Consider the following 26,834-nt stretch of genomic DNA (forward strand, 5'->3'; position numbering starts at 1 on the left):
AGACAGCAGATTCCAAATGGGATAGCAGATTTGCTTTTTAGAAGGTTCTTTTTGGCGAGTGTGGAGGAAAAGGGCCCTTTGTTAAGGCTTTACATAAAATATGTAACAGTTTTTAGGAAACTATTGCACTTGAGTCATCACCCTACTGTTGTATCCCCAGAGGAATTCCGATCCCTTCGCCTGTCCTTCTCTCCGAACCTGGACGACTACAACCCCGATATCCCCGAGTGGAGGAGGGACATCAGCCGAGTCATCAAGAAATCCCTGGTGGAAGTGAGTGCAGATGGTTTCTTCTCTTGCCCGGGGCACATTCTCTGTCTGTCCTCCAAGAGCTGCATGGTGAGGGACCCTTGTCCAGAGCTGCCAGGAAAGAGCTGGAGCCCACGGGCAGTCAGGCTGACCACCCGCTGTCTGCATAGCTCATCCCCGCACGGGCAGACACAGCATAGGTGCTCTGGGTGGGGGGACGAAACTGGGAACAAACACACAGTCCTTGCGCCTTGTGAAACTTTTCTTCTGCTTAGAGAAGAAACACATGAAAATTTGTGACCGTCCTTTTCATATGGCAGGGTTCGTGCTCAGGTCACTAGGAAGCGTAAAATCAGCCCCTGTGCCCAGTACTGAAGGGACACGGTGAGAATACAGTTAGTGAGAGCAGCCCTGAGCTCCAGCCTCGCAGGCAGGAGCACTCAGCACGTGATGGTCCGTCATCTGTCTCTGTCCCTGTTCTTTCAAAGGCATGTCTCTCCTGCCACAGCCCCAAGAGGAAGGTATCATTGTCCTCATTCTGCAGGCAAAGCAACTGAGGTTTAGAGAGGTTAAATAACTTCTTAGGTCTCACAGCTGGTAAGTGATGAAGGTAGTGAATTGAAGCGAAGGGTCTCAGTCCAGGCTCTGGGTTTGTGCGTATGAAACACAGCCCCCTGTGGTTTCTGGGAGAACAGCGAGGCGGTGAGGTTTATCCCTGAGTAAGTATCACTGACAGTTTGAGAAAACACTTTCTTTTAGGCACATCACCCCCTGCATGCACACACTTTCATGAGTGAACAGAGAGGAATGGAGTATCTGCTCGTGGAGCTGCTCAGATTGACTGCGCAAACCTAGAAAATCAGAGATGAGCTCTCTCTCTCCACGCATCTTCTTCGCCTAACAGGAAAATCAGTATAGGGTGTTTTATACATTGTTTCCTGTACGCAGCACGTGATGCCTCGTGACACAGAGTGCTGGTGGGATAAAGGCATTCAGGTACCGCCTGCTCAGAAAACAGATCTCACATGCAGCCTGATGGCAAAGGGCTGGCCTTCCCCATCCTCATGCCATTACCTGTGTTGATATTGATTTAGCGCTTACAGTATTCCAAAAACTCTTCTCAGTGCTTTGCATTTTTTAGCACATTTAATCATGAAAGAAGTAGCTTATGACGTAGCTACGATAATCATTCCCATTTTACAGATCAGGAAACTGAACATAAAACTTCAGGTATTCTGACCACAGCCACGCTGTTAAAAGTCAAACTCTAGAGTCAGACCACCCTCGTGGTTTCCTAATCTCTCCATTCTACGGCCATCCTTTGTTTTTCCCATGGAGAAACAGGGATACATGGAGCAGTGGGCTGGAGAAGGGCTGACCTCCCGCACCTCTGTGTAAATGCCACCTCACCTCCGTCTTCATGACTCAGCATCCACGACCTCCGTGTGGCTAAACATCATGGCCACCAGGGGGCGCACCTACTAGACTACAGGCCCCGCCGGAATAGATCCTTCTGCCCTTGGAGCTGTTTGTCCCTGTGTGACAACTGGTTTCTCTCCTCTGCTGTCCTAGAGAGATGACTTACACCCCTCAGTGCGTCCACAGCCCCCTTCCTTCCATCCGTAGCGTTCTAGGGATCCATGTCCCTATAGACCTTCCAGGTAGGTGCCCGATCCCCCCAGGTGATTTATCAACCAGGCATTAGCTCAGCAGTGACTAGTCTTCCAGGCTGCTTTCTCTTCACATTTACAGTCTCGGGATCACATCCCCTGGCCTCTGCCTTTTCCACCAGCTGTCCAGAAGGCTAGAAATTACTGCTTATCAATATTTCCAGGCTGCTGCATAGCATAATCAGCTAAACACAGAATAAACCGTTTGGCTCAACATCACTCGGGACAGGGTGTGATGGGGTGGAGGGCTCGACCCCTTCCAGTTTCAAAGGCTCCTTGTTTACCCACCTCAGGAGACAGCTGACCTGCCCCGGGTTCCTAGCAGCCCACCCTGCCTTTGAGATAAGTAGTTACACCTGGCTACTTCCTTAGGCCCTGTGGTACCATACTGTCAAGCAGACTTGAATAAACCCTACAGGACGTACAACCTGGGGTCAATCTATTTGCAGTTTTCTTCCTTTTTACTGTGTAACAGGATGTGATATAAAAGCAGTTACCTTGACCTCATCAAATGGGGTTTTTCTGTTGACATTTCACAATGAAATCTTGAATCAGATGTCATTCAATCAACATTTTTGCACATGATGGAGATGATTCAGATACAATCTCTGAGTTTAAAATTGGGAAGGCCCATAAAACAGTATGTGAGCTGTGACCAGGGCTACTGTGTGCTGAGTATCAGGCGATGGGAGGCAGCAGAGCGCTGCTGAAGAAGGACTTCGTGGTCAGACCCAAGTCCAAGCTCCACGTCCCCACGCGCTACCTAGACAGCCTGGAGCCCCTGTTGAGCCTTCTTGCATCTGCCATCTGTCCAGCAGAGAGAACACAGCACGCACATCCCTCAGGGAGAAAGCACTATCTTAGCCCCCGGGAGTGCCATGGGCACAGGCTCCTCCAGCTGCCCTGCCCCGGGTCCTGTCCCTTTCCAGGAGGCTCACGTCCTGCCTGCCTGCTTGCTTGCCCACCCCACCCCTGCTGTCTTCCCGCTGCCCTCCTGCCCGCGGACTCCTCCACCCTCACCACCTTTTCCTCACGTGAGCTTCTGTCTCTCCCTCAGGCCACAGGGGTCCCAGGCCAGCACATCCTGGTGGCGGTGCTCCCCGGCTTACCCACCGCCGCTGAGCTCTTTGTCTTGCCCTATCAGGACCTGACCAGAGAAAACAAACGGTCGGCAGAGGACCTGGAGCAGGTGAGTCCCCCAGGTGACATCCAGCTTGCACAGAAGTCTGAGCCACGCCCCTGCTGGTACCTGAGCCCCCAGCATGGCAGCTGTGAGGGAACTCGGCTCGAGGGGGAGGGCGCTGGCTGTTCGTGGTCCTCTGTGTCTCATCCGTAATCTGCTGGTCCTACCTACAGCTTCACTGCCACACACATGCCCGCGTGGTTCTTGTTGGCCCTGGCTAGCCACCTCAGAATGTATCTCCACACTGTAGAACAGAATGCTTACAGCGAATTAGATAAATCTGTGGGACAAGCTGTCCAGGATAGTAAGTGGGGAAAAAAGCAAGTGGCTGAATACTACATGGAAGTTGAACCCATTTATTCCTTTTCTGACTTTCATCACAGAGTGTCATTAGAATCAAGTGGCATGCAATGCATGATACTGTTTTACTTAAAAGGTATGACTTTTATTATACATACCATGAATCCTCTGGGTCACCACCATGCTAAGATGACCTGATTTGTGTTTATGGTAAATGAAGTAATATTGGCTCCAGAACACCTCTGCTGGTGTGTGAAATCCATCTTTGCTTCACGTCCACCACCTTCTGGAGTAGTAGACTCGGTGTGTATGTGTGTGTCTGTCTGTCTCCTGCCCCCTTTGATCTCTGTTTTCCCCTCTCCTCCCTTTAACTTCAAAGGAGTCTTTAATCTGTGTAGTGAGGATGATTATTATATTTTCTTCTACTTTATCTTCTTCCTCCTCCCATTCTCCTTCCCCTTTCCCTTCTTCTTCATCATCCATTCTGTTAAAATCATCAGTCTTGGTCTGGTTACCCCGTTAGAAACTGCATGATTTTGGTTTCTCAGTGCTTTCTGGCAGAAAGATTAAAAATAGGATTCTTCTCAGACTCTGAATAAATATTGGCTTTTTTCGCCTCCAGTACGTGGAGTTTTTCAGTTTGCTTAGAATGAGCCCATAATCTAGTCGCATGATCTCTTGTCTTTGAAGATGGCTTGAGAACCTCCTATGACAGCCTTATTAACAACAACCCCAAATTACAGCATGGCCCACCTCCTAGCACGCACTCTCCTTTCAGCTGCACTTTCTCACTTGGCAGAAGGCTCACCTCTGTAATTTTCTCCATGTGCAAGTAGTAAAGAACAGAGCTCTCCTGGAAAGCCCTGGTGAGCTCCATCTCCTAGTGAATTAATATTGAAGAGCCCACAGCAGGTCGTCCTTCGGGATTTGCATCTGACCCTGCTTGACCCCGGCACTTGGCTTCCCATTATTTTCCACAAATTATTATCTGCACCTGCAACTTTGTGGGAGAACGAAAACAGATTGCTTCTTATCCCAGCCCTTCTGAGAACCCGAAGGCGAGGTAGCTGAGTATCTAAGGGCTTGAGCTGTGAGCATGTGCCGTTGTTCTTCCTCTGGAATTCGTATCGATCTTCCGTGAAATCGGATTATAACCTTTTCAGGTGTGGAAGAGAGTCCAGACTTAGAGCCAGCCAGTCTCTGAGCATCTCATCATCTGGGCATCTCTGTGTCTTACACTTTCCATTTTTTTTCCTAAAAGTATCAAATTTTCTAGATGTTTTCTTGAGAAATGTAGGAAGGAGAGGGGAATGTTCTATAAAGTTTCTTTTGCTTGTGTAGGAATGTATCTTGTTTTGCCTCTTTTCTCTGAACCTCTTGTTTCCCTTCATTCTCTTTCTCATTCAACCATCCCCTCCAAAAACATTCTGAGAGCTGAGTGACTGTGTCTCAGGCCGCCTGGTGTCATTGAGGAACCGTTGAGTCAGACGTTTGAAAGCTGTGTTACTAAGCATTTGGCACACATTGTAGGGAGACCAGCCTTTTCATTAGAAGGAACACAGGAGTGGGGCGCCGGGGCGGCTCACTCAGTTAAGGGTCTGACTTCGGCTCAGGTCATGACCTCGGAGTCCTGGGATCGAGCCTCACGTCAGGCTCTGCGCTCAGTGGGGAATCTGCTTCTCCCTCTCCCTGTGCTCCTCCCCCCACTCGTGCCTTCTCTCTTTCTCAACTAAACAAATAAAATCTTTAAAAAAAAATAAGAACACAGGAGTGGAGAAATACAAACCAAGTTTCTAGTTCTAGCTCCAATATCCGTTATATCTATTATTTATAGGTAAAGTAATTTAGGACTAGGACAGTCATGTAAGTCAGCCAAAGTGACGCAATCTGTAATACCCATTTCATAGGGTGTTTGAGAGAACATTCAAGAAATGACATGCAAAGTACTTGACTCCTAGTAAATGCTCAGTAAGTGGAAATAAATTCTGGATACATTTGTGGCTATCTCAGGATAGGAAGAGGATATATGGAAATGCATAAGGGAAGTTCAAGCTTGTGAAAGAGACTCTTTGGTATCGTCAAGGGCATGTATTGGAAGCAAGAGGCTGGCGGGAGTAAGAAGAAGATGACTGCATGGAATTATACAAAATCGAGAAGAGAACGAGGACAGGAAGGAACGGGAGGAATGTGCATGAGTTGACTACGCAGGAGTGAGGGAGCTCCATCTGAGTTTTCATATGGTTTTGCAGCCTGAAGGAAAACAAGCTACCAGGCTAGCATTGTACGTCTGCTTAAGGAAATTACAAGTGCATCAGCCTTATCTAGGACTCTAACCAAGCAAATGCCAAACCAGGAACCTAGGAAATGAGTGTCTTTGTCGTGGTGGATACTCCACCCTGATGTAAAATGTGCAGTAACGAAATGAACGTATCAAACCGAGCCACGTGTCGAGATGCTGTGAGACAGGCTGCCGTTGGAAACCTGTCGTTTTCAACCCAAGAGGGTTCTTAGACCCTTCTCTCTGACTCAGTCCCTTTAAGGTGAGGGAATTCAGGCCCCAAAATGGAGAAGTGACTTGCCTGAGGTGACACAGGTCTTCAAGAGAATGAGATGCTTGCTGTGTTTCGGCGAGGACCTCAAGCCCGTGGCCCCCACTCCGCCCTGCTGCAGACGTGGGTTGGATGCCACTTGCTTCCATGGGCCTGAAAATACCAAGGCTACTGCACCAGGAAATGAATGAGAAATGCTTTGTTTTGTTTGAGTTTTTGTATCTTTTTTTTTTTCCTGAGACCTAGCCAATTCAAACCAGTTTAAGCAAAAACAGTGAAGCTATGATCCGATTTAATGGGGAGGTCCAAGGATACGGTTCAAGCATGGATTCATTCAGTGACTTGAGAGCCACTCAAAAATGCCACCAAATACCCCTATCTCTCCCTTTTTCTCCATCTCTTTTCTTTGTTACCCCGTGGGGAATCTGCCTGAGAATGAAGCCAGTGGGCAGGAAGGCAACGATGGCCACGGGAGGCCCCAGCTTCTGTTTAGTAGGCCAATCAGCCCCATCGGAAAAGCAGTGTCTGTCCCCTGAGAGCACCACAAGAGCACGAGGTGGACAGTGCTCACTGGCCCGACCTGGGCGAAGTTACCTCGTTCCTGTAGTGAGAGGGACGGAGTGCTGGCTCCAACAACTCAGATGTTTTCTATGCCACAATCAGGAGTTCAGGAAGCCTCTCCAGAATCAAGTAGACAGAGAATGGAGAAGGGCATGGTTCCTCAAAGAAAAATGGTGAGAGAGAAGTAACACCAGGCAGACAAAAGTAGCTGACTCCCTCTGTAATAAGTTCCATGGAAATTTTAAATGAGTGCAGAGCAGAACCAAACAACAGAAGGAAACTCCCGCCACGTGCCCTGAACCCCCTCCCCGAGGTCTGCACTCCAAATCCCAGATGGAACTTGGGAAGGGCTGACCTTATCCCTCTCTTAATGTTCTGGCTCCTTTCTTGTAAGCGTACCACACAGAACCCCCAGCAGGGGTAGAAGTGGGACCCTGGCCAGATGGGCCCGGAAGACTATGAGGGTGAGGCCCCAGCAAAGGGCTCTTGGCTCTCCTCCCTTAGCTTCCCCAGGGGAGCAGCCATGCTGACTCAGATCAAGCTATCTTGTCTGTGAAATAAATTGAAAATTCCTCACACTGAGAAGTACTTGACCCTGTTATCAGGCTAACGTGGGCAGGGTTAATCAAGTGACCTCTGTCTGGGAGGGTTCCACCAGTCTTTATTTCAGATCTCTGGGGAGTGAGAAAAGGCTCACTTGCCCTTAGCTGGCCTCATCAGAGACAGCACATCCCGCTGCCCCAGCTGTTCAGGTATGGAGCAACCCCTTCCTCCCCCGCCTGGACTCCCTTGCTTCTGTCTGAGTCCTCAGAGGGGAGCAGATTTGTATCGGGCTCTCCTGGAGGGAGAAAAGACCATCATGTTCTGTCCAGACTGTGTGTGATACTGTGCTGGGGAGATAGGGAGCCTACATGTTGTCATGCAGAATTTTTAAAGGGCATGAAAACATTTAAAAGAAACAAAAAGATTATGAAAAAAAATGTCAGCCACCGACACTGAATTTCCTCCTTGGCCGTTTCTCTTACCATATACCTTTGACTGATAGAGAATCCAAAATCCCGTTTCTCTTACCATATACCTTTGACTGATGGAGAATCCAAAATCCAGAGAAAGCAAATGTGCCTCTGCAAATGCAACAGTCAATTGGCAGTGTTTTAAGGAATTAGAGATTCATTATGAACTATAGTTGATAATGTCAGACTATTACCCACATAATCTACCCTGTCCAGATTTTTTAACATGGGGAGTTGGATTATAGAAATACCCTCGAGTTCAGGAGGAAGATCATTAAAGCAGGAAACTATAATTGAAAGTAGATTAGGAAAGAGTGTGACTGGAAGGAATATGGCCACGGGAGGCAAATTTAGAGCTGGTGATGGGGAATACGGGGAAGGAAATATATATAGCCAATGCGTTCCTTCATTATATCACCCAGGAAGCTTCTCAGGCACTTGAATCAAGACGATTCTTTTGTGCTAAGAAAGAAGGGAATTGGGTATGCTAGTGTTAACTAGAATTACTGTTTGTTTTCATTGCCCTCCCCGTGATTTAATCCAAAATTTATGTTGTATGAATTGGGAAAACTCTTCCTTTGTTGAATCCAAAAGGAAGATTTTTCAACTGCTATTTCAAAGGACCTTAATCATATAACAGTATCAGGAGTGATCTGGTGGGTCAGCTCCAAGGTCATTACAGGCACGTATCTCTGAACATGGCCCCGGAATACGATTTCTGTTCAGTAGGGTTTGCGTTCCTCCTGCCAGCTTCAGAGATAAACATTAGTGTTTTGGCCCTCATTGGTAAATCTGCCAAAGACCATTTTGCGCCTATAGTTTCACCTTGTACCACTTCTTTGGCTTATGTGTTTCATAAATTTACCAACTGCTCTGTTCTTAAACTTCTCTTTTTTCATGTTTCAATATTTGACACTTTTCATTCTTAGAATCTGAACGTGTGTTTTCTCCAGTTGGTTTCATTAAAAATTGTTTCGGCCATAAATGTGTTCTTCGTGTGGCAACCGTCACTGCTGTGGACTATTTCCAGCTCATTTCCTTCTGGATACATGGTGGTAGGCTGGTGCCCATGTGCCTCTTCTGTGGGCAGAATCATGTGACTGATTCTGGCCAATGAGTTGGGAGCAGAAGTGATTTCTTTCCTTGTAAGCGGAAGTATTCGAATGCCAGTTGGAGACCCCTGAGGTCTCCTTTTCCCTCCCATGGTGCTGTGAATACAAACATTTGAAGGGGCAGCTCCACCAGCCTGTGTCCCTGTATGACCATAACGAACACAGCACCACTGCCCACATACAGTGGGTATGAAGTGTGAGCCAGAAATACACCTTCATTGTTGGAAACCTCTGAGCCTTTAACCCTGTTACTCTAGCCTCACCTACCCTGTTCTGATTGCTGTGCTTAAATTTTATGTTTTGTGAAGAAGATGCAGAAGAGAATTGGTGTTTTCCCCTGTAGCAGGTCCCTCCCACTACACCATGTTGATGGTAGCTTTCCAAGTGTTTTTATTGCGTCCCCACTGTGTTTTTAACTGGTACTTCAAGGGAAGTGTGGGTTGCACTGGAATCCCAGGCAAAGTCCACCAATGGGCAGATCCAAGAGTAATATGTTGTTTCTTTGGTCATGATTATTTAACTGAAGGAGAATAGAAAATGGACTATGCAAGAGAGCAGCAGGAGAGGGCTAACAGCACAAAAGATACGTGCACTTTGCTAAGACAACACACTTTCACTGGAGATAGAAAGAAAAATAAATATATTGAACTGGCTTCAACAAGTTCAGTGTCCCAGCAGTCACACATTATCCCACTTAGTCTCTATCATGCAACAGTTTGTTCTTCCCATTTAGGCTGCAGCCACCTGCCCTACAGATTCCAGTTTATTCCACTCCTTGTATGCATAGCCAAAGTCTCTCCCAAACGGTACAAATTCTATTGGCTGGTGAGCAGAATGTGGCCGTCCGGAGGAGAGGGTTGGCAGTTGCCTGTTGGCGCAGCTCGTCCTGGGCAGCTGACCTGGGACGGATGTGACAAGTGCACCTCACAGAGGAATAAGAGATTGCAGCTTAATTAATGAAATGCTGCAGTCGTGTTTTTTTTTTTTTCCTAAACCTGCTCAGTCAGCCCTCTTCCCACGTATCTCTTGCCCTCTCTTTTTGTCAGCTGGTTCAAGGAAAATGTTTTTAGGATTAGGAGTCAAACAAAACTGAAGTCTGGTGTCAACTCTTCAAATATTAACTGGGTAAACTTAATTATGTCCTTTAAGTTCCATGGTCCTTTCCATGGAAATACTAGCACTAATACCCAAGACACGCTATGTTAAAAAAAGTAGTGAGAGAGGCGCCTGGGTGGTTCAGTCGTTAATCGTCTGCCTTCGGCTCAGGGCGTGATCCCGGAGTTCTGGGATCGAGCCCCACATCGGGCTCCTCTGCTGGGAGCCTGCTTCTTCCTCTCCTACGCCCCCTGCTTGTGTTCCCTCTCTCGCTGGCTGTCTCTCTGTCAAATAAATAAATAAAATCTTAAAAAAAAAAAAAAAGTAGTGAGAAATAGGCAACCTGCCAATATAAAGTGTTCAATGCATATATATTATATAGGATATATACTTATGTATATTTCATATATAAAATACATAACAGCTCATGATCTGATGGACAAATATAGAATAAATTCTGCAAATGGCTTGGAAAACATTTAAAATTGTGAAAATCTGTCAACAATTTCGTACTCATTTATTTGAGTAGAGAATTACATGCTTCTAATTGAGATTATTCTTGTATGCAATGTACATTTCATTTAGTTTTGTTTCCGTGCATAATTTCTTTCCCATAGATACATGTTCTTCACTGCATGTCTTTTGATGCAAGTTAAATACATGAAACGTACTTTCTGCTACCAGATTATTTTGGCATAGCCTGCTTAATTTTGTAAATGATACAGTTAAATCCAATGAAGCAATGTTATAAACCAAAACAAATCCAGGAAGTTAATTATTTTCACAAGGAACTCTCCTGGAGATTATAAATTAGAAATATGTTGTTCTGATGAACCTTTTTTTTCTGGTTTAGTTATTTGTACCTCTCAGTTGAGGAGAAAACATCCTCAGGAATAAGAAATAAATATCACTTCAACTGGTTGAAAGAGAGAAGTCTTTCTCTTGCGAATATATATTTCCGTTTTGGCCACATGATGGACTCCGCAAAACAGAGCAGTTCATTAATTACTTCTGACAAGTCTTTCCCATTTGAGTTAAAATATTCCTCTGCAAATATAAATGTAGATATGTACACATATATATGCATATGTATGTAAATGTGTATATTTCACACACACACACATTTCTGGATGTGTGTCTGTGTGTGCCTGTTTCATTAGCAAAAACCTTGCTGATTGACCTCTACTAAAAATCCTTTCAGATTCCCCTAAAGATCTTACCAAGTAAATTATAAGATGGGATAGGAACCTATACATTACAACACTTCAGAGATCACACAGGAAAAGCATTCCACACAGTCTGTGCTAGAAGTCTATTCCTATGAACCTGGAGCGTTCCAGAAGATTCCCAGTGCCCAGGAGAAAGAGTTATATAGAACCTTATATAGAGGATAAAGTTGTTTTCTCCATAATTGTGTCACAACCTTGTGTTTCTGCCCGGTTTGCCAAATGGAAGCATTTGAGACGCTGAGCTTGCACTGGATCCCAGGTGCTCAACCGTGGGTCACCCACAGTCATCCCAAGTTCCTGTTGTTAAGCAAAGAAGTTCATCTGCAGGGCAGTCCAGTTCCATTACCCATCAGAGGGGTCTGCCAGGGACTCTCTGCTTCAAAACAAAGCCATCAGGCCCTGCTTAACTGATAAAAGGATCAATCAAAGGCGTCATTTTGGCAACTCAGTAGGCTAAATGAAACTCGACAAACTTTTGTATAAGGAAAAAAATGGTGGTCAGAAAGCACCTAATTAGAGTTAAATAGCATATTAAATAAAATATTAAATTGATGAGAATATTAAAAATAAAGTAAGGAATCCAGATAAAAATAATAGGAGTGTGGTTTTCTCTGATAGCGTTTCAGAAATTGTTCAGAAGGCTAAGAAAATTGAGCTGGATTTTCTACTTTAAACAAGTGAACAGAACAGAGTTTTACCCTTTCTATCAAAGCTGTCCTCGTGCCGTTACTACCCGGACATGGTTCTTTGCCCTTTGTTGGGGTTCAATATTTCATGGCTCAGAATCCCGTCGGTTGCCCAGTACGTGGGTGTCAGCCTGGGGAGTGGTTTAGCTCATGTCCACAAGCAGGAAACAAGGATCAGCCCATGCATCACTTAGGCGGTGCTTACAGTTTGTTCCAACTGTATAATTTATTATTTTAGTGGAACTATATTTACCGTTTAATAAATATTCATAAAGTCTCTCTTCTGTGAAAGCCACAGGGTACAGTTAGGGGAAGAGGAAGGAAGCACAGAGAGGAATAAAACGGAGTCCACTATCAAGAAGTAAAATAAATGCATACAAATCTCACCAGAATGTGTAAATTGTACATAATTACTTCTTTTACGTTTTCATGTATAACAAATGCTCTTTCAAAAAACTACAGGTGACTTTTCTAGAATAACACAGGATAATTTTTTAAGGCAGGAATGTTCGTATTTACTAATAGTGTGTCCTATTTTGTAGCAATTAGGTTGTAAACTCAGGTCACGCTTTAAAAATCATGATGTGTGCATATCCTGGAATAAAAACTCAAAATCGTACCAGACGCATTTACAGAATTCACAGGTATAACATTAGGACACCTTGGCAGCTACAGTAAATCTTCCTCAGCACGTTTGTTTGTAGTCGGCATGGCAGTTTTGGAGGCACTTACTGTAACCCTTCTTCTTTCAGGTATCAGAACTGCTGATCCACAAGCTCAACCAAAACTCGGTGCACTTTGAGCTGAAGCCTGGGGTCCAAATCCTTGTCCACGCAGCGCACTTAACAGCAGGTCAGTTTCCAGGGCCCTGGCTTCTGGCTGGTGGCTCTAGCAAAGGGGGATCCCAATCTGCTTTTTCAGCATAGATGAGACGATGGCACCGCTAATGAGAAATAAGAACCCCAGTCTTTGGAGGTTCCCTTGCTTAGCGTTTTTGCCCTAATGGGGACCCGTAAGACAGCAGAATAAGGAGACTTTCCTAGTTAGTCACTGGCAAAAACTGTCAGGGAATCACCTAAATACTTACTCCTCAAGTGATGGCATGTGCCTTCTCAACAGAAGTCTCGAAAATGAAGTTAACCTTACAAATAACTTTTTTCTGATCTTTCTGCAAAACCTTATTTTCAATTTTTTACATTATAAAGAATTTTCTTTCTTTAGGTTTTGGGATAGTGAGTAGAAATAACTGGGACTTAGACGTTGCACGGGGCCATCACCAAGATAAACCCTGAGTGGGTCATGCATGATCGTAGTATCATTAAGCTTCTGTCTCTCCACCTGGAAAAGGTTGGGCGGGGGATCCTCCTACTAAGGCTATATAGAAATCTCGGTGATAACTCAGTTAATTCCAAGTGTATAGAAATATATATTATTGTGTTATATTAATAATAAACTAACAATATTTATTGAGTAGTTATTTTTTCAGAGTATAGTGCTGGTGCTGCGTGGAATACAAAGGCTAACAGGAAAGGGTCTTTATCCTCAAAAAAATATAATCTGATTGTGATTTGGTGGTAACAGTCGTGGTGGTGTGGTGGGGTGAGGAAATGGGCAATGGCGGGTATCTCAATGAGTAAAATGAATAAATGCTTACATAGAGAGGCGATATATTTAAGCACTTAGATCTTGCAGTTCTGCAGCCAGATCGTTGGTTTCAGTCTTAGCTCCCTCACTTGCCATATAGACCTTAAGAAGAGACTTAACTTCTTGGAGGCTTCAAAATGGCACTAAGCGCCTATGTCCATGGTATTGTGCGAGGATGAAGTTAATTCAGGCAATGCACTTAGAGTAGTGCCCGGCACATAGTAAACTATTATTTCCCTTCTATTTTTTTTTATTATTAACAATCAAAGTTGTATAGGAAATTTAAAGCAGAAAAGAATTGTGCATAGTCAGAATGATACAGGAGAGCTTCATGGAGAAGGTGGTCTTGGGGAAAGGATGGAAAGGATTGACCTCAAGAGACCATTCCAAGCACCAAAACCCCAAGGAAGGAGTGTGGAAGTCTCCAGGGCTTTTGGATGCTGAGTAAGTGGGGACAAAGAGCAGAGTTCCCACCTCCATTCTTTGGATTTCTAGAGATTCTGGAGGCGTGCCTAGGTCTAGAGGAAGGCCAAGTAGGCTGGCTGCTGGCCTCTTTTCATTTTGGATCCCCTCTCTCTCTCTTTCTCTCTCTCTCTCTCTCTCTTTTTTTTTTTTTTTCATTTATTAGGGCTTCATGAAATATTTTGTTTAGAAAAACTCCCACTGCCTTGAAAACAAATATTTAAAAGTCACTGTTGTGAGCACGGGATGGAAGAGGAGCATGGAGGTATGCCAGGCTGCAGTTTATGCTTAATTTGGTGGCTCTGGGAAGCCATCAAGATGTTTGAATGGAGGTGTGACGGGTTCAGAGTATCCCTTGAGGAAGGTGACTCTTAAGAGCAAGGAGGGTTGAGGAGGGCTGATTTTGTTTTCTCCAGCCTGCCGTCCTAATTCATCCATTGAAAAGGCATTTAGAGTGCCTGCCTCCTCTGAGCCAAGCTCTGTCCTCAGCATAGGATAGAGTCTGTGCCTTCATGAAGCTTCCATCACTGGGGAATGCCACACGGGGAACAAATTAACAAAAGGCTACTTTCTGAATTGTATTGCTGGTGAAAATGCCCTGAAGAAAATGAGAAAGTGTGAGAGCGGAAAGAATAATTAACCTGTGAGAGCAAACTTTGAGCCTAAGGCATGAAAGAAAGCTGCCAACTTATCTCAGGGCTTTCGATGACCTAGATTAGTAGTTTCCTACCAAAAGGTTGACCTTTGGTCTTTGGTGAACATTGGTGACACATGACAATTACACACGGCTGGTTGTGCCGGAAAACAAAGTACAGAAGCGTCAGCTGTAGTCATCCTGATAGCCAAGCCACTGACAGATTTTCCCAATGAATGGCAAGTAAAACCTGAAATTGTATTAAATAGGTTTACTGATTAATTGGACAATGCAGGCTGTTAAGGTGGCAGACTGAACCTTACCATCCTCTCCTACAATAGCTAGAGCTCCTTGTTCCCTTTCAGTTTAGATGTTAAAAACACCTGAGTCTGATGTTCCATATTGAATTCTGGATTTGAAGGGATGTGGCCAACTAGTCCATCCTTTGTTGTGCAAAATTTGCTTTACAGCTAGACAGCTTTTAAGTGAACACTATCTTCAGGCAACATACTTTGCTGTGGTGTAGCTTGATTTATTAGAAAAAACTCCCTTACTGTTTACCAGGGGCCTCTATTGGAAAGGGGACCATCCTAGGTTAAATTAGGCAGAGAACTAACCCCACTCCTCCAGCTCTGAAGGTGACTTTCATTTCACACCTTTGCTTCCTCCCATGCTTCTCTTCCATCAGTTATTTTATGTGCCTGGTTTTTATTTAACTGATTTTCACATCACACTCCAGAGATGGTTCAGAACATCTTGCTGAATTTGAAACCTTATTTCAAATGTTACTTAAAGAAGCTTTCCTCTAATGGCAACTGGTAGAGCTGGGATCAGGCTGAAAAATAGGGATCAAAAAAGTGGTAATTCCCTGAAACTTGTTTAGCCAGGGCTTGGCCAGGGAAACTGATACAGCAAAGGTATCCAAAGGGATCCTTGTGGGAAAGTCCATGACCGATAACCACGAACGGTTAATTCCACCAGTGTAAGTTCCAGATGGCAAAGTTGGGAAGATCTGGAAGACTTCTCCAATTAATGTTCATGGTTCATTCCATCGCTGGGAATTTGGGGAGCAGGACTCAGATCTCTGGGAAGAAGGGGGTAGCCAAAGGAAGGTATGTTCCTGGGAACTCATGTAAACATGCTGAGATTTGAAGACTCCCTGCAACATAGATCAGTATAATCCAAGATTATCCAGAGAATAAAATTAGAAAGTAGTTTGAGGCAAAACCCCAGTGTTAGACTTGGCAATTGGGAGAAAGTGAGAAAAGTCTTTGACTTCCAACCAATGTGGGTTGTTCAAGGCTTTTCTCTGTTAGATTGGATAGTAGGATCTTTTGGCAGGATAATTCCAAACCTTGATCAACTGGCCTTATTGATCTTCCTATCGTGACTGGCTCAGTGACTGCAGCAGATATAGACTTATATGTGAATAGTCAGCTCCAGTTGGAGAGTAAAGGGAGAGGACATGAAGGGCTGACAGAATAATGGAATTGGAACCTTTGTGTGTGTTGAGTGTTGCCATGTTCCTCATTAGTGCAGTAGAATTGGGCCTACCCACGGGTGCTGCGTCGCTCCTCAGCCTGACTTTGACTACAAAAGACAAGATTTATGTGAAGATGGGCCCTCTTCAGTGCCTCTGGTGAAGAAGTGAAACATGTGAGGGATCCATTTCCCTCAGAGTGCCCCTAACTCAGCCCTGGCCATCTGATTGTTGTAAACTATTGCCGCAGAGGAGTAGATTGTGTCTACCAAGACAGTGGAGGGAATTCTTTCAGACGTAGAATACATGGCACACGGGGTGGGAGATCAGTGGATTGAGACGCTTGCCACACTTCCCTTGATTAAGTTAAAAATCAGCACACTCCTATTTGGCTGGCTAGGAAGAGAAGAATGAAGGTACGTGGGGAAAAGAGGAAACAGTGAAGAGTATTTGATGCCGAACTTCTACCTCACTCCCTTTCCCTTCTTTTCATCCCTCCTGCAGGTGTGAGGACATAAAAATTAAAAAATAAATAAATAAATAAATAAATAAATAAATAAATAAAGGGAAAAGGACCACTGTTGCATTTCATGTCTCCTAAGCAGGATTGCTAATACCTTCCCAGGGACCATTACGGCACGCTGCTGCGGTCCATTAATTGCCCAGCAGATGTTCGGCAGCCTTCTTTTAAAAATGTTTGAGCCAGAGTGTGCTGCTAGTGAGAGAGGCAGTACATAATTTGGTTTGTCTCCAAGGAAAAAGGGCTGTCTCCTTTCAGGAATTTACTGGCCTTATTTTGTTTTTCAAATTCAGTTCCCTGTTTGCTTTTATGGGAACACCAGGTAGGCACTTCTAGGTCTGGCTGTCACTAGAGACCAGATTGGGGTCGTTCGCCCCGTGCTCTACCCGGGAATTCATTAGCTTTGGTGCCTACCCAGAGCTCAACTTTGAACACAGTCCTTGTTTTGTTCTTAGTGATTCCCGTGCTGCTCCCTTTCTCTTCAGTTCCTCTTGAGAGCTCAGCCACTCATGATGACTATGTTTCTGAATTCTCTTTGTGGAAAAAAGGGATTTGAAATAACACGGGAATAGGGCAAGAATGAGAGGCTGCTAAGGAGAAGTGGAGGGAGGCCTGTGACCAGAGTAGCTCTTTTTGGCTTTTGGGACCTGGAAGCATCCGTGTTTAGGGGACAAAGGCCGTGATGTTACATAGCTCAGAGAGTGGGAAAAAGGAGTAGAAATCGATCAGGCTGGGTCCTGGACTAGAAACACTGGTGTTTTGACTGAAGCGTACCTTTGCTCATGCTGTTCCCAAGCAGAATATTCCTCCCCAGTTTGCCACCCCTCTCCATTTCCTGTCTCTTGGTATTTTAAGACTCAACTCAATGCCAGCATTTGCATGGTGTCTTTCTAGAGACTTTACTAGAAGAAAGTGCTTTTACTACTTTTACTTTTATTGTCATCTGTCCCTTCTCTGAACTCACATGGATTTTTAAAACCTGTGTTTGTCTGATGATGATAATGATGATGGTAACCATTTACCCAGCAGAGAACTTGCACATATGAGGTGCTCAGTAACTATGGGTTTTATAAATAATTAGATGTGTAATCAATCTATAATCACTAGAGATGTATTTGAAATCCCGTTCCCTCCATTAACCTTTGGGTTCGGTTGATTCCGTTGTGAACCTGTGCAACGGCATGCTGTTTTTTTACCAAACAACTGGTGAGGGGAGCCTTGCCTTCATGTATCCAACAAGCATCTGAGGAAAATGCATCTCAGCGTTTTTCTTATGTCAGGTATCCCTTCGGGAAGTATTATAATTGTTTATATACACATTGTGGGAAATGAGTAGGTCGAAGAAAAATTAGAGTTCTTTGTCTCGGAACAAGAGAACCTAGAGACGGAGCGAGAAGGAGGGCTATTCCTGAAGGAGACTGCAGCAGGTCTGCGTTATCAGCCTTTATTTCCCTGCCCTGGCCACTGGCTGGAGTGTTTCCCCACGTGGGAGAGCAGCCTCGCTTCATGGCAGAGCTCAGGGTCAACAGTTTAGACTGCACTCTCCTGACCTTATCAAACCAGACCTTCTTCACACCTTTTGTGACATCTCCCTGGAGCTCTCTCTCATCCATACTTTTACACTGCCTTTGATTTTTTGTTTGTTTATATTGTTTTTATTTATCTATACTCTTCCATATTTTAAGAGCTATGATTTCATCCTAGGGAGTTTTTCCAGTAAGACTCTCAGGAAGGCTTCAAATCTGATGCAGAGCATTTGACCTCTGCAGGTACTTATGGAAAAACAAGCCTAAGCTGTTAAGAAAATACCCTTGAAATGCCAGTAGTTTTCTCATTGCCCCTAGTAACTTGGAATTTACTCAAGGGGGAAGTCCGTTTCAGATTATCATTTTATTCTTCACACAACTCTGTGCCTTACTTTGCAATTATGCCTTCAAAACTGGTTCATCTGGGGACGTGAGATGAGCTAGGACCCTCACTCCACACTGGCTCGACCTGAGGCACGAAAATGATTTGCATGAAACTTTACTAATTCTACATAAAGAAGATGAAGAATATTCCATGCAGAAGGCTCAAGAAAGATGAGCCTTAATGTTGACTATGAGTTCACCAAAGAAAGAGAACACAAGCATGCTGTATTGAGGCATTGACGGGCTATGTTGAGCAGAGGCAGGGCAAGGTGCTGTGTGGTTTCTGTACAAAACGATGCATAGTTTGGCTTGGTTTGGGGTCTCTTGATATATATCCTTAAATATTCCTAATTGGTGTATCTCATGAAGGTGAAATTATGAGCCGAGGAAAGAGAGAGGGATAAATTCAGGGAAATCAAACCTGCCATTATTTGATACTCCATTTATATTATAAACTGTTATTCATCGTGCACGCAGACTAATGCGACGACTCTCATTAATGCATCCTTGAAATTACAAGTATGATGAATATGGAAAAGGAAAGAAGGGGCAGATGGAAGGATTTTTTAAATAATAAATTTGGGCAACAGTCAATAATCCTTTCTCTTTTCAGCAAAGTATTTATGCATTTTACAAGAGGCAAGAGATGGTTATTGGATAGAGGTGGAGACCTAGAAGTAGGAGCCTCTTTTATGGTTGCCACAGATTAGTGGTTCATGTTGGATTTGATGTCATAAAGCATAGGAGTGGAAAACCCCAACTCAAGGCTGGAAATTAGAGGTTGAAACTCAACTAAGCCCAGGAGCAGACTGCACATTCAACTCAGAGCTTTGATTTACCACCTTTTAGCAGGTTCCTGGGTAGGAGGGGTCTGCTGATACTGGATAGATCAAAGCCCTAATTGCTGGTACAAATCTTTCAAGCTGCTTCACACCCTGTATCTTTGTTGCTGTGAGGACCCATGGTCATGAGTAAATTCGGTGATTATATTTGAGAGTGGGAGTGTGGGAAAGTAACTTAAAAATGTGTCGATTCTTTTGAGGTAGAAGAGGTAAGGCTCTGCATGAGAGTGGAAGTTACTCAGCCGCAAGCAAGGGGTAACACTGACATCTTATTGGAAAACACAACACCTAACTAGATTGATTCACGCTAAATTACAAACGACAGCACTACAGGGATGATTTGCATTTCACAGGAGTGATTTATTGGATAAATAAACTGAAATTTAGGTGGTAGGAGCTGCTCCATAGAGGACCTAGAAGGCGTAGAGGGGCTGAAACTGATCCTTCCCTCAAAACAGGTATGATTGGAAAGACTCCATACAAGCCAGTGTAGACTACCCCAGTGATAAAGCAGCTCTTCTTGACCCCACTCTATGTTGCGATGATTTCGGCAGCTTCACAAAAATAGAGATTTTTCAGGACTCCCTGCACATACCCTGAATCCGAATCCCAAAGAGTGATACCTGGAAATCTGCATTTTTAACAATTTCCCCCAATGATGCGTATACAGCCAGGCCTGTCCCCAGGCTCACCAAGCTCTCCAGTAGAACATTGCACAGACACAGCTCCATCTGCATAACGAGGGGAGGTGCGCACATGCATGTCTATCACCAGCAATAAATCCGATTTACAGCTCAGGGCATCCACTAAAATAGAGGCATGCATTAAAAAAGAAGGGTCTGTGATATTAAATGTAGGAGGAAATTAGTAATAAACATTAAAATCTAATTTTTCTGCATATCTGGAGCCAACCTAGTTGGCAGAATGGGTAGATGACAGTGGGAGGAAGGGGAAAAAAAAATAGAACATGTCTCTGAATCTGAGATCTACTGTATCCGTAATGTAGATGAACGGCCAAGGCCAGCCAAGAGCTGTGGCCGTGAGGCACATGATTAAGGTGTGAACTAGAATCTTAGTGGCAGATGTAATTGAAGAGCCATGAGTTTTATGAAAGTTGAACAAATTATATTATCTAGATGCTATTAATGTGTAGTGTGAGCAGAAAATGATACATCGGCCTCTCACTGTGGTTTTGCATGTGTTAGAGAATCAGGGTGCTCTTCCAAAGTTTTGGATACATATGATAAAAAATGTGACAGGTTAATATTTCTCAAAGGAAGAGCCTCAAATTCCAGGTTGAATAAAAAAGAAAATTTAATACATAGTAACCTCTCACCGCCTCCTGTCTGTCTAGCAGTCACCTGATTTAAGCTGTTGGGTTTAGGAAAGCTGTCCTTTGTCAAGGGTATATGTGGGTTTTTAATAAAACCGTTATCTTGTGTGATCTTGTCCCTCAATGGTTGCTGCTGACTGGTTCAATTTCTTTCCTTTTTTTTTTTTTTCCCTTGGTGTAATAAAAAGATATTATCACAGAGATATTAGAGAATTAATATTTCCGGGCTTCAGTTGCTACCCTTGGATATGTTATGAGGAAATGTGGGAGGGGATGAGGAACCAGAATTTCAGCCTAGGTCAGGATACATCATGAATTCTGCCTGACAGTTTCACATTGAGAAAGATCCTTTCCACTTGAAGGCAGAATTAGCATTAGTCGAGAAGCTTTAGGAAATACAATATAATCTAAGCCATATCATTATGGATGCAGATGCCACATTGTGGAGTTGTGGGGCTCTGAACTGTAAAGTGAAATAAATTGTTGCAATAACACTTTCCATTTAGGGATGAAATTAGTACTAGTAAAATTCTTCCATAGCCAATAAATTCATCTGTCCCTTTAGTCTCTGGTTGCCTTGTTATCTACACAGTTATCATTTATAAGTCTTTGTGAATAAAGTCACCCTAGTAGTATTTTTCCTTTCTTCTACTTTTTTGCCCCAGATAGATAGATAGATAGATAGATTTTTTTTTTTTTTCCCTCTGCAAATATTTAGGCTGTTTCAAATCATGTGGATCCATTGGCTTTCGAAAACTACTAAGCCATTATGGTGTTATGGCAGGTAAAAACAGGTGCCAAGATATATAAACATACCCCTTTCCCCAATGCAGTTACATGAAGGTGGTACTTTCGTAAATATACCAGGGGCCAGCCATGAAGTTGCTCTTTAGCTTTTCATAGGTCCTTTCTTCATCGTTTTTTTCCTAAGATTTTCTGGGCCCATAAAAAAGCCTTAAATATCTACATGATAACTTGCCTGAGTTGGCCCAGCCTGAGGGTGTTTCTAAAACCTCTTGGGTGGAAATGGTCAAGGGGGAGTGATCAGATGAACCATTCAGAGACAGGGTACAAACATGCATCACATTGGAAATAGGTAGAAGTAATAAGTAGTTAGGATCCATGAGATACATTTCCCCAAGGGAATGGCAAGGCACATAGTCCAGAGCAATTGGCAGGAAACAGAAGGCAGGAGAACACATATCAAAGACAAAGAAGACACCAGAACCTAGGACAAGCTATCCTTTAGACACTAAGTTTCTTGTATCTAGAGTGACGAGGACTATTCTGGATTATATCTATAGTGTGTGCATAAACTTATATAGACTTCTTTTCATTAGTAAAGTGTTTTGGTTTAGAAGAGAATAGTTAGGATTATCTTGCTTATATCCTACCACCCTGCCAGTGGGGGCAGAGGTTCATAGCAAGAACTGAATAATGTAGAGCCCAAACATAAGAATTGCTAATTGGATGTTTAACCGGTTGAAAGAGAGTGTTTTGAATAGAGAAGCTATTAGTAAGCTATTGCCGTGTAACAAAGACCACCCAGAAATTCAGTGGCTTAACAGTGAGCGTTTATTATTGCTTTTGAGTCTATGAATCAGTTGGATGGTCCTGGTTTTATCTGTGCTCATTGTGCGTCTGCAGTCAGCTATGGATCATTAGGTAGGGCGTTCTAGTGGTCTTAGCTGGGCTGCCCCAGGTGTTGGGCGTCTGCTAGCTCTAGGCTGCTCTAGAAAAGCCTTGATTAGGATAATTACAGTCTCCTCCAGTGGTCTGTCATGCTTTATCAGGCTACTCTGGATGTGTTCAAACGTGACAATGACAGGATTCCAAGAGAGAGAGCAAAAGTGCAGAGGCCTTGAAGCTCACAGTTGGCACACCCTCATTCCCTTTTCATTCCATGGCCGTGTGATGTTGTAGCCCTAGCCCAGGTTCAAGGGATGAGGAAACAGATTTCACCTCTTGGTGAGAAAAGCTTCACACTCAAACTGTAGAAGGCTTGGACTGAGCGAGAGGTAGAGAACTGACCCAGCAATGCAATCAATCTCCACAAGGCTGAACACTCCCTTAGGGGCAACTTGAAATGCATTTAGGTATCTCTCAGGCTCTCCTGAAGTCATAACCAGATTAGACTATTATTAGCAATCGAGGGGTGTGTTTTTGTTTTGTTTTACTTTTAGTGACCCAGAGAATATAAATGTCGGGCATGCTCTAAAGATAAGGACTCGATGCTTTAGGAATGATAGTAGGTGGGACCTAACATGCAGTGCTTTCAAACTGGTATGCATAACAATGACATTTGTAGCATGTTACGTGTACGGATTTCTGGGACTGATTCTCAGAGACATAATTTTTTTTTTCAAGTGAAGCCTAAGAGACTGCATTTTCACACATTCTCCAGGTGTTTCTGATTCAGGTAGTCTGTAAACTTCTACTTTGAGAAACACTTTCCAAAGTAAGCAGTATGTCTTGTTGACTTTCAACCCTAGAAAACCAAAATGCATCTTTCCCTTGCTGTCTGTCAATTACAGTGATAAGTTTGGTCTTTGAGGTACTCAGGGTTGTCATTACTTAGCCAGGTGACCTAAACTCCATGACTGGATGTTCTGGAAGACTCATCTTCAGTTTAAAACACTGCTTCACTAGTCAGTAGAGCTTCCCAGGAATTCTCATACTGTCTGGCCCACAGGCCTGCAGGATCAGGGCTTGATCCCAGTAGGGTATGACAATCCTTAAGACTCTCATGATTGGGTTTAGATTTGAACTGACAGAAAGGCCTGTTGGTCAAGAAGAGAGTGCTTTTAGGGGCACCTAGGTGGCTCAGTTATTAAGCATCTGCCTTCAGCTCAGGTCATGATCCCAGGGTCCTGGGATCAAGCCCCGCATCAGGCTCCCTGCTGAACAAGGAGCCTGCTTCTCCCTCTGCTGCTCCCCCTGCTTGTGTTCCCTCTCTCTCTGTGTCTCTCTCTGTCAAATAAATAAAATCTTAAAAAAAATTTTTAAGAAAAGAGTGCTTTGTAAATGAAAACCTTTTGCTCTTTCTGTTTTTTTTTTTAAGATGTTATTTTTCTATCTATTTATTTATTTGAGACAGAGAGAGAGAGAGAACAAGCAGGGGGAGGGCCAGAGGGAGAGAGAAGCAGACTCCCCACTGAGCAGGGAGCCCAATGTGGGGCTTGATCCCAGGACCCGGAGCTCATGACCTCAGCCAAAGGCAGACACTTAACCGACTGAGCCACCCAGGCGCCCCACTCTTTCTGTTTTCTAAATAAATTCTGTCGGTGCCATTCCCATATCACTAATTTCTGGAAAAGAGATTTCAGACCACATGGACTTTGTGATATTCAAAGCTTATAACTAAAGCCCAGTGTAGTTCTGCTTTCGAGGCAGGAGAGTCAAAAAGAAATTCAGGATGTGGCACACTTGCTTTTGTAAGTTCCTCGGCTGCACTAACTTCTGGATTAGAACTGTAGAAATGAATTAGAAATGTAGTTCAGTGTCCTTAGTGCAGGTAGAAATTCTCCAAGAAAGTCCTTTTGCTCGAATGAGAGTGAACACAAAGAGCATAGTTTCACCAGCCGATGCCACCATTTTGTTGACTTTGCAACTTGGAAATAAACCAGATAAAGGGGCAAGGCTGCAGCAAAAGGGAAAGTGGTACCCAGGGTAAATCTTTTCCTCAAGCATGTTGTGTGGGACATTGGTCTGCAAAGGGTCTGTGGCCATATGAGTCTGGGAAACACTATGGTAGAGTTAAATTAGTTTCTCTCCTGCAGGACTGCTGTGAACTTTTTTTTTTTTTTTTTAAGATGTATTTATTTATTTTAGAGGTTGGGGAGGAGCAGAGGGAAAGGAAGGGAGATAGTCCCAAGCATGCTCCACACCCAGTGCAGAGCCTGAGGCGGAGCTTGATCCCACAACCCTGAGATCATGACCTGAGCCAAAACTAAGAGTCGCACACCCAGCTGACTGAGCCACCCAGGTGCCCTACGACTGCTGTGAAGTTTCAGTTACTGATGAGCATTGCAAATCTCCAAGATGGAGAATACTGTATATACCATTTCCCAAAATTATCTAACCACCCTTTTGTCATCTTTTGGGGCTTATTTTCTGTAGAATACAATAGCAATGATATGACAATGTTACAAATACTGACCATGTCCTATGTGCTGGACACTATGCCAAGTGCTATAAAGATCCCACCGTGTTTTATTCTCAGAACTTTCTAGAACAAGCACTTAGTGTTATCTCCATTATGCAGATGACGAAACTGAGGTTCAGTTTAAGTCACAAGTGGCAGACTCAACATCTGCTTCTCAAAAGGGACCATATCAACTTCTTGACCCCAGACATGGAGTTCTGAGATTGCTCTCGTGCCCACAGGCTGTGAGCATTTATTTATATATATACCAGTTGCTTTTCACAGAAAGACTGTTGTCCTTACGGTAAGCAGTGCTGTTTCTATAATCAACCTAGATCCTCATGAATAAAACATACTAATTCAGTGCATTTCTCAGTCCTCCCAGGATTTCTGAATCAGTGTCTGCCAGCACCCACACTTAGAAATGTGAAGTTAGTGGCACCTGGGTGGCTTCGTCAGTTAAGTGTCCCAACTCTTGATTTGGCTCCAGGTCATAATACCAGGGTTGTAAGGATCGATCCCCACATCCAGCTCTGCGCTGGGCATGGGGCCCGCTGAAGATTCTCTCCCCTCCCCCACTCCCTCTCTTAAAAATTACAAAAAGAAGAAAGAAATGTGGAGTCACCCACAGTACTGACATATCCATGCTTTACTCTGTATGGATAATGACAAGTAAACTGCTCAGCATTTTCCTTCACCTTCTACCTTGTTTAGGCTGCATCTGGAGAGGGATTAATTTATGCTAATTCCATACAACAAGCTAAAGCCCATTTATCACAAGTTTCCGTTCCTCAGCAGAATACACTCAAACGCACCTAAGTGCCGGGCACACGAAGATAGCGCAGCTGCTGCCGTATGTACAGCAGTAATAGGCCTGTTTCTATTCAGGGGCGGGTCAGCGAGCAGCCCCGCGGAACGAGCGCGCAGGGCAGTGGCGTCCGCTCTCTCCCTGCTCTGCTGCCGCTGCCCGCCTGCCCGCCCCTGAGCCTGAGCGATGCAGAGATGGGGGAGCAGACGGCCACGCTGTAGATCTCAGGATGCAGAAGCTCATTTTCCCAAAATACTATGCTAATTACTTACCAGTGCTAATGCAGCTTGTGTACAAATGATGTTTTAAGTAGGAACGATTTAGAATTGTATGATAGAAACTTATGATGTGGAGAAAGAAGATGAGAAAGAGAAGGGAAATTGTGTGTGTGTGCGTGTGTGTGTGTGTGTGTGTGTGTGTGTGTTTGCTTTCTCTTTTAGCAAGAGCCTGGCCAAAGCAATTTCCTCTCTTTACTTTTCCATTTATTTCAAATGCCAGCCCTTTCAAGCAGGCTTAGTATCCCTCCTGGTTACTCCACAGCCCCGATCTCTGCTTGTTCTGAAAGAGCGTGCAGCTAGGAATTGCAAGTTTAGCTAATAAAGCTGACCTGCCTCTAACCATCCTAAACAGAGAGGCCCTCCCTCCGTCTGCATTTGTTCCCTGCCAAGCTAAGGGTTTGCGTTCGAAGATTACCTATAAAATATCTTCCCCTTTTTATTCCCTGGCATGTGATAACAGTATTGTGATAACGTCAAGAGAGAGAATGACCTAATCTTTTAGAGTTACAGATGGAATTACTTGATGGCTAAGATTTGCTTGAGAATCATCCAGCGGTTGGGGTTATGAGGACTGGATGGGGATAAAAATAAAACAATATTGTCTGTGGGTTGATGTTTGTGCTGGGTACCTTCCTCTACGCACAGTTACCGCACACGTACATGCATGTATATGGATGTGCGCACGCTTGTCACCCAGCTGGGAGAGTGTAGGCTTTATGATTCTAAGTAGTCCTTTTAAGACTTGATCATTTTTTAACTTGGGTCACTTAATTTGCTTCTCACACTATAGTTTTCACCCTAGTCCCCACTCTCAGAAATGTGTTTTTAAATTTCCGGTATCTTCCACTGAACTTAGCTCCATGTGTGCGTTTGTGGTAGGACTTGGGTTCAAGTCTTGTTCTTCCACTTCCTAGTTCCAAGTCCTTTGGAAGGATATTAACCAGTGAGAGCCTCACTGTTTGCATCTCTTCAGCAGAGGTCACAGCCCTGCCTTCTGTTTGTGGAAGTCAGTTTTGATAATGTCTATGAAAAATGGCAGGTGTCCCCTTCCTTGGTGACATCCTACCAATCATTGTGTGAGTTTGAAGTATTTCTGGGCTCCTTTGCTGATGGCACTGTATTGGCCTAAGTA

At 44.0% G+C, this 26,834-nt stretch overlaps 1 protein-coding gene across 3 annotated transcripts in view; it reads left to right on the top strand.

The window, feature by feature from the left end:
- SORCS1 (sortilin related VPS10 domain containing receptor 1) overlaps nucleotides 1-26,834 on the top strand; it is a 483,063-nt gene that overhangs the window by 449,362 nt on the left and 6,867 nt on the right. For all 3 annotated transcript variants that reach the window (XM_044382096.3, XM_057308722.1, XM_044382097.3), the window contains exons 22-24: nucleotides 161-273; nucleotides 2,977-3,108; nucleotides 12,400-12,499. In XM_044382096.3, the coding sequence (XP_044238031.1) occupies nucleotides 161-273; nucleotides 2,977-3,108; nucleotides 12,400-12,499 (345 nt within the window). The remainder of the gene's footprint in view (nucleotides 1-160; nucleotides 274-2,976; nucleotides 3,109-12,399; nucleotides 12,500-26,834) is intronic.

This window comes from Ursus arctos, unplaced genomic scaffold (assembly GCF_023065955.2).
Source record: "Ursus arctos isolate Adak ecotype North America unplaced genomic scaffold, UrsArc2.0 scaffold_7, whole genome shotgun sequence".
Classification (NCBI taxonomy): Eukaryota; Metazoa; Chordata; class Mammalia; order Carnivora; family Ursidae; genus Ursus; species Ursus arctos.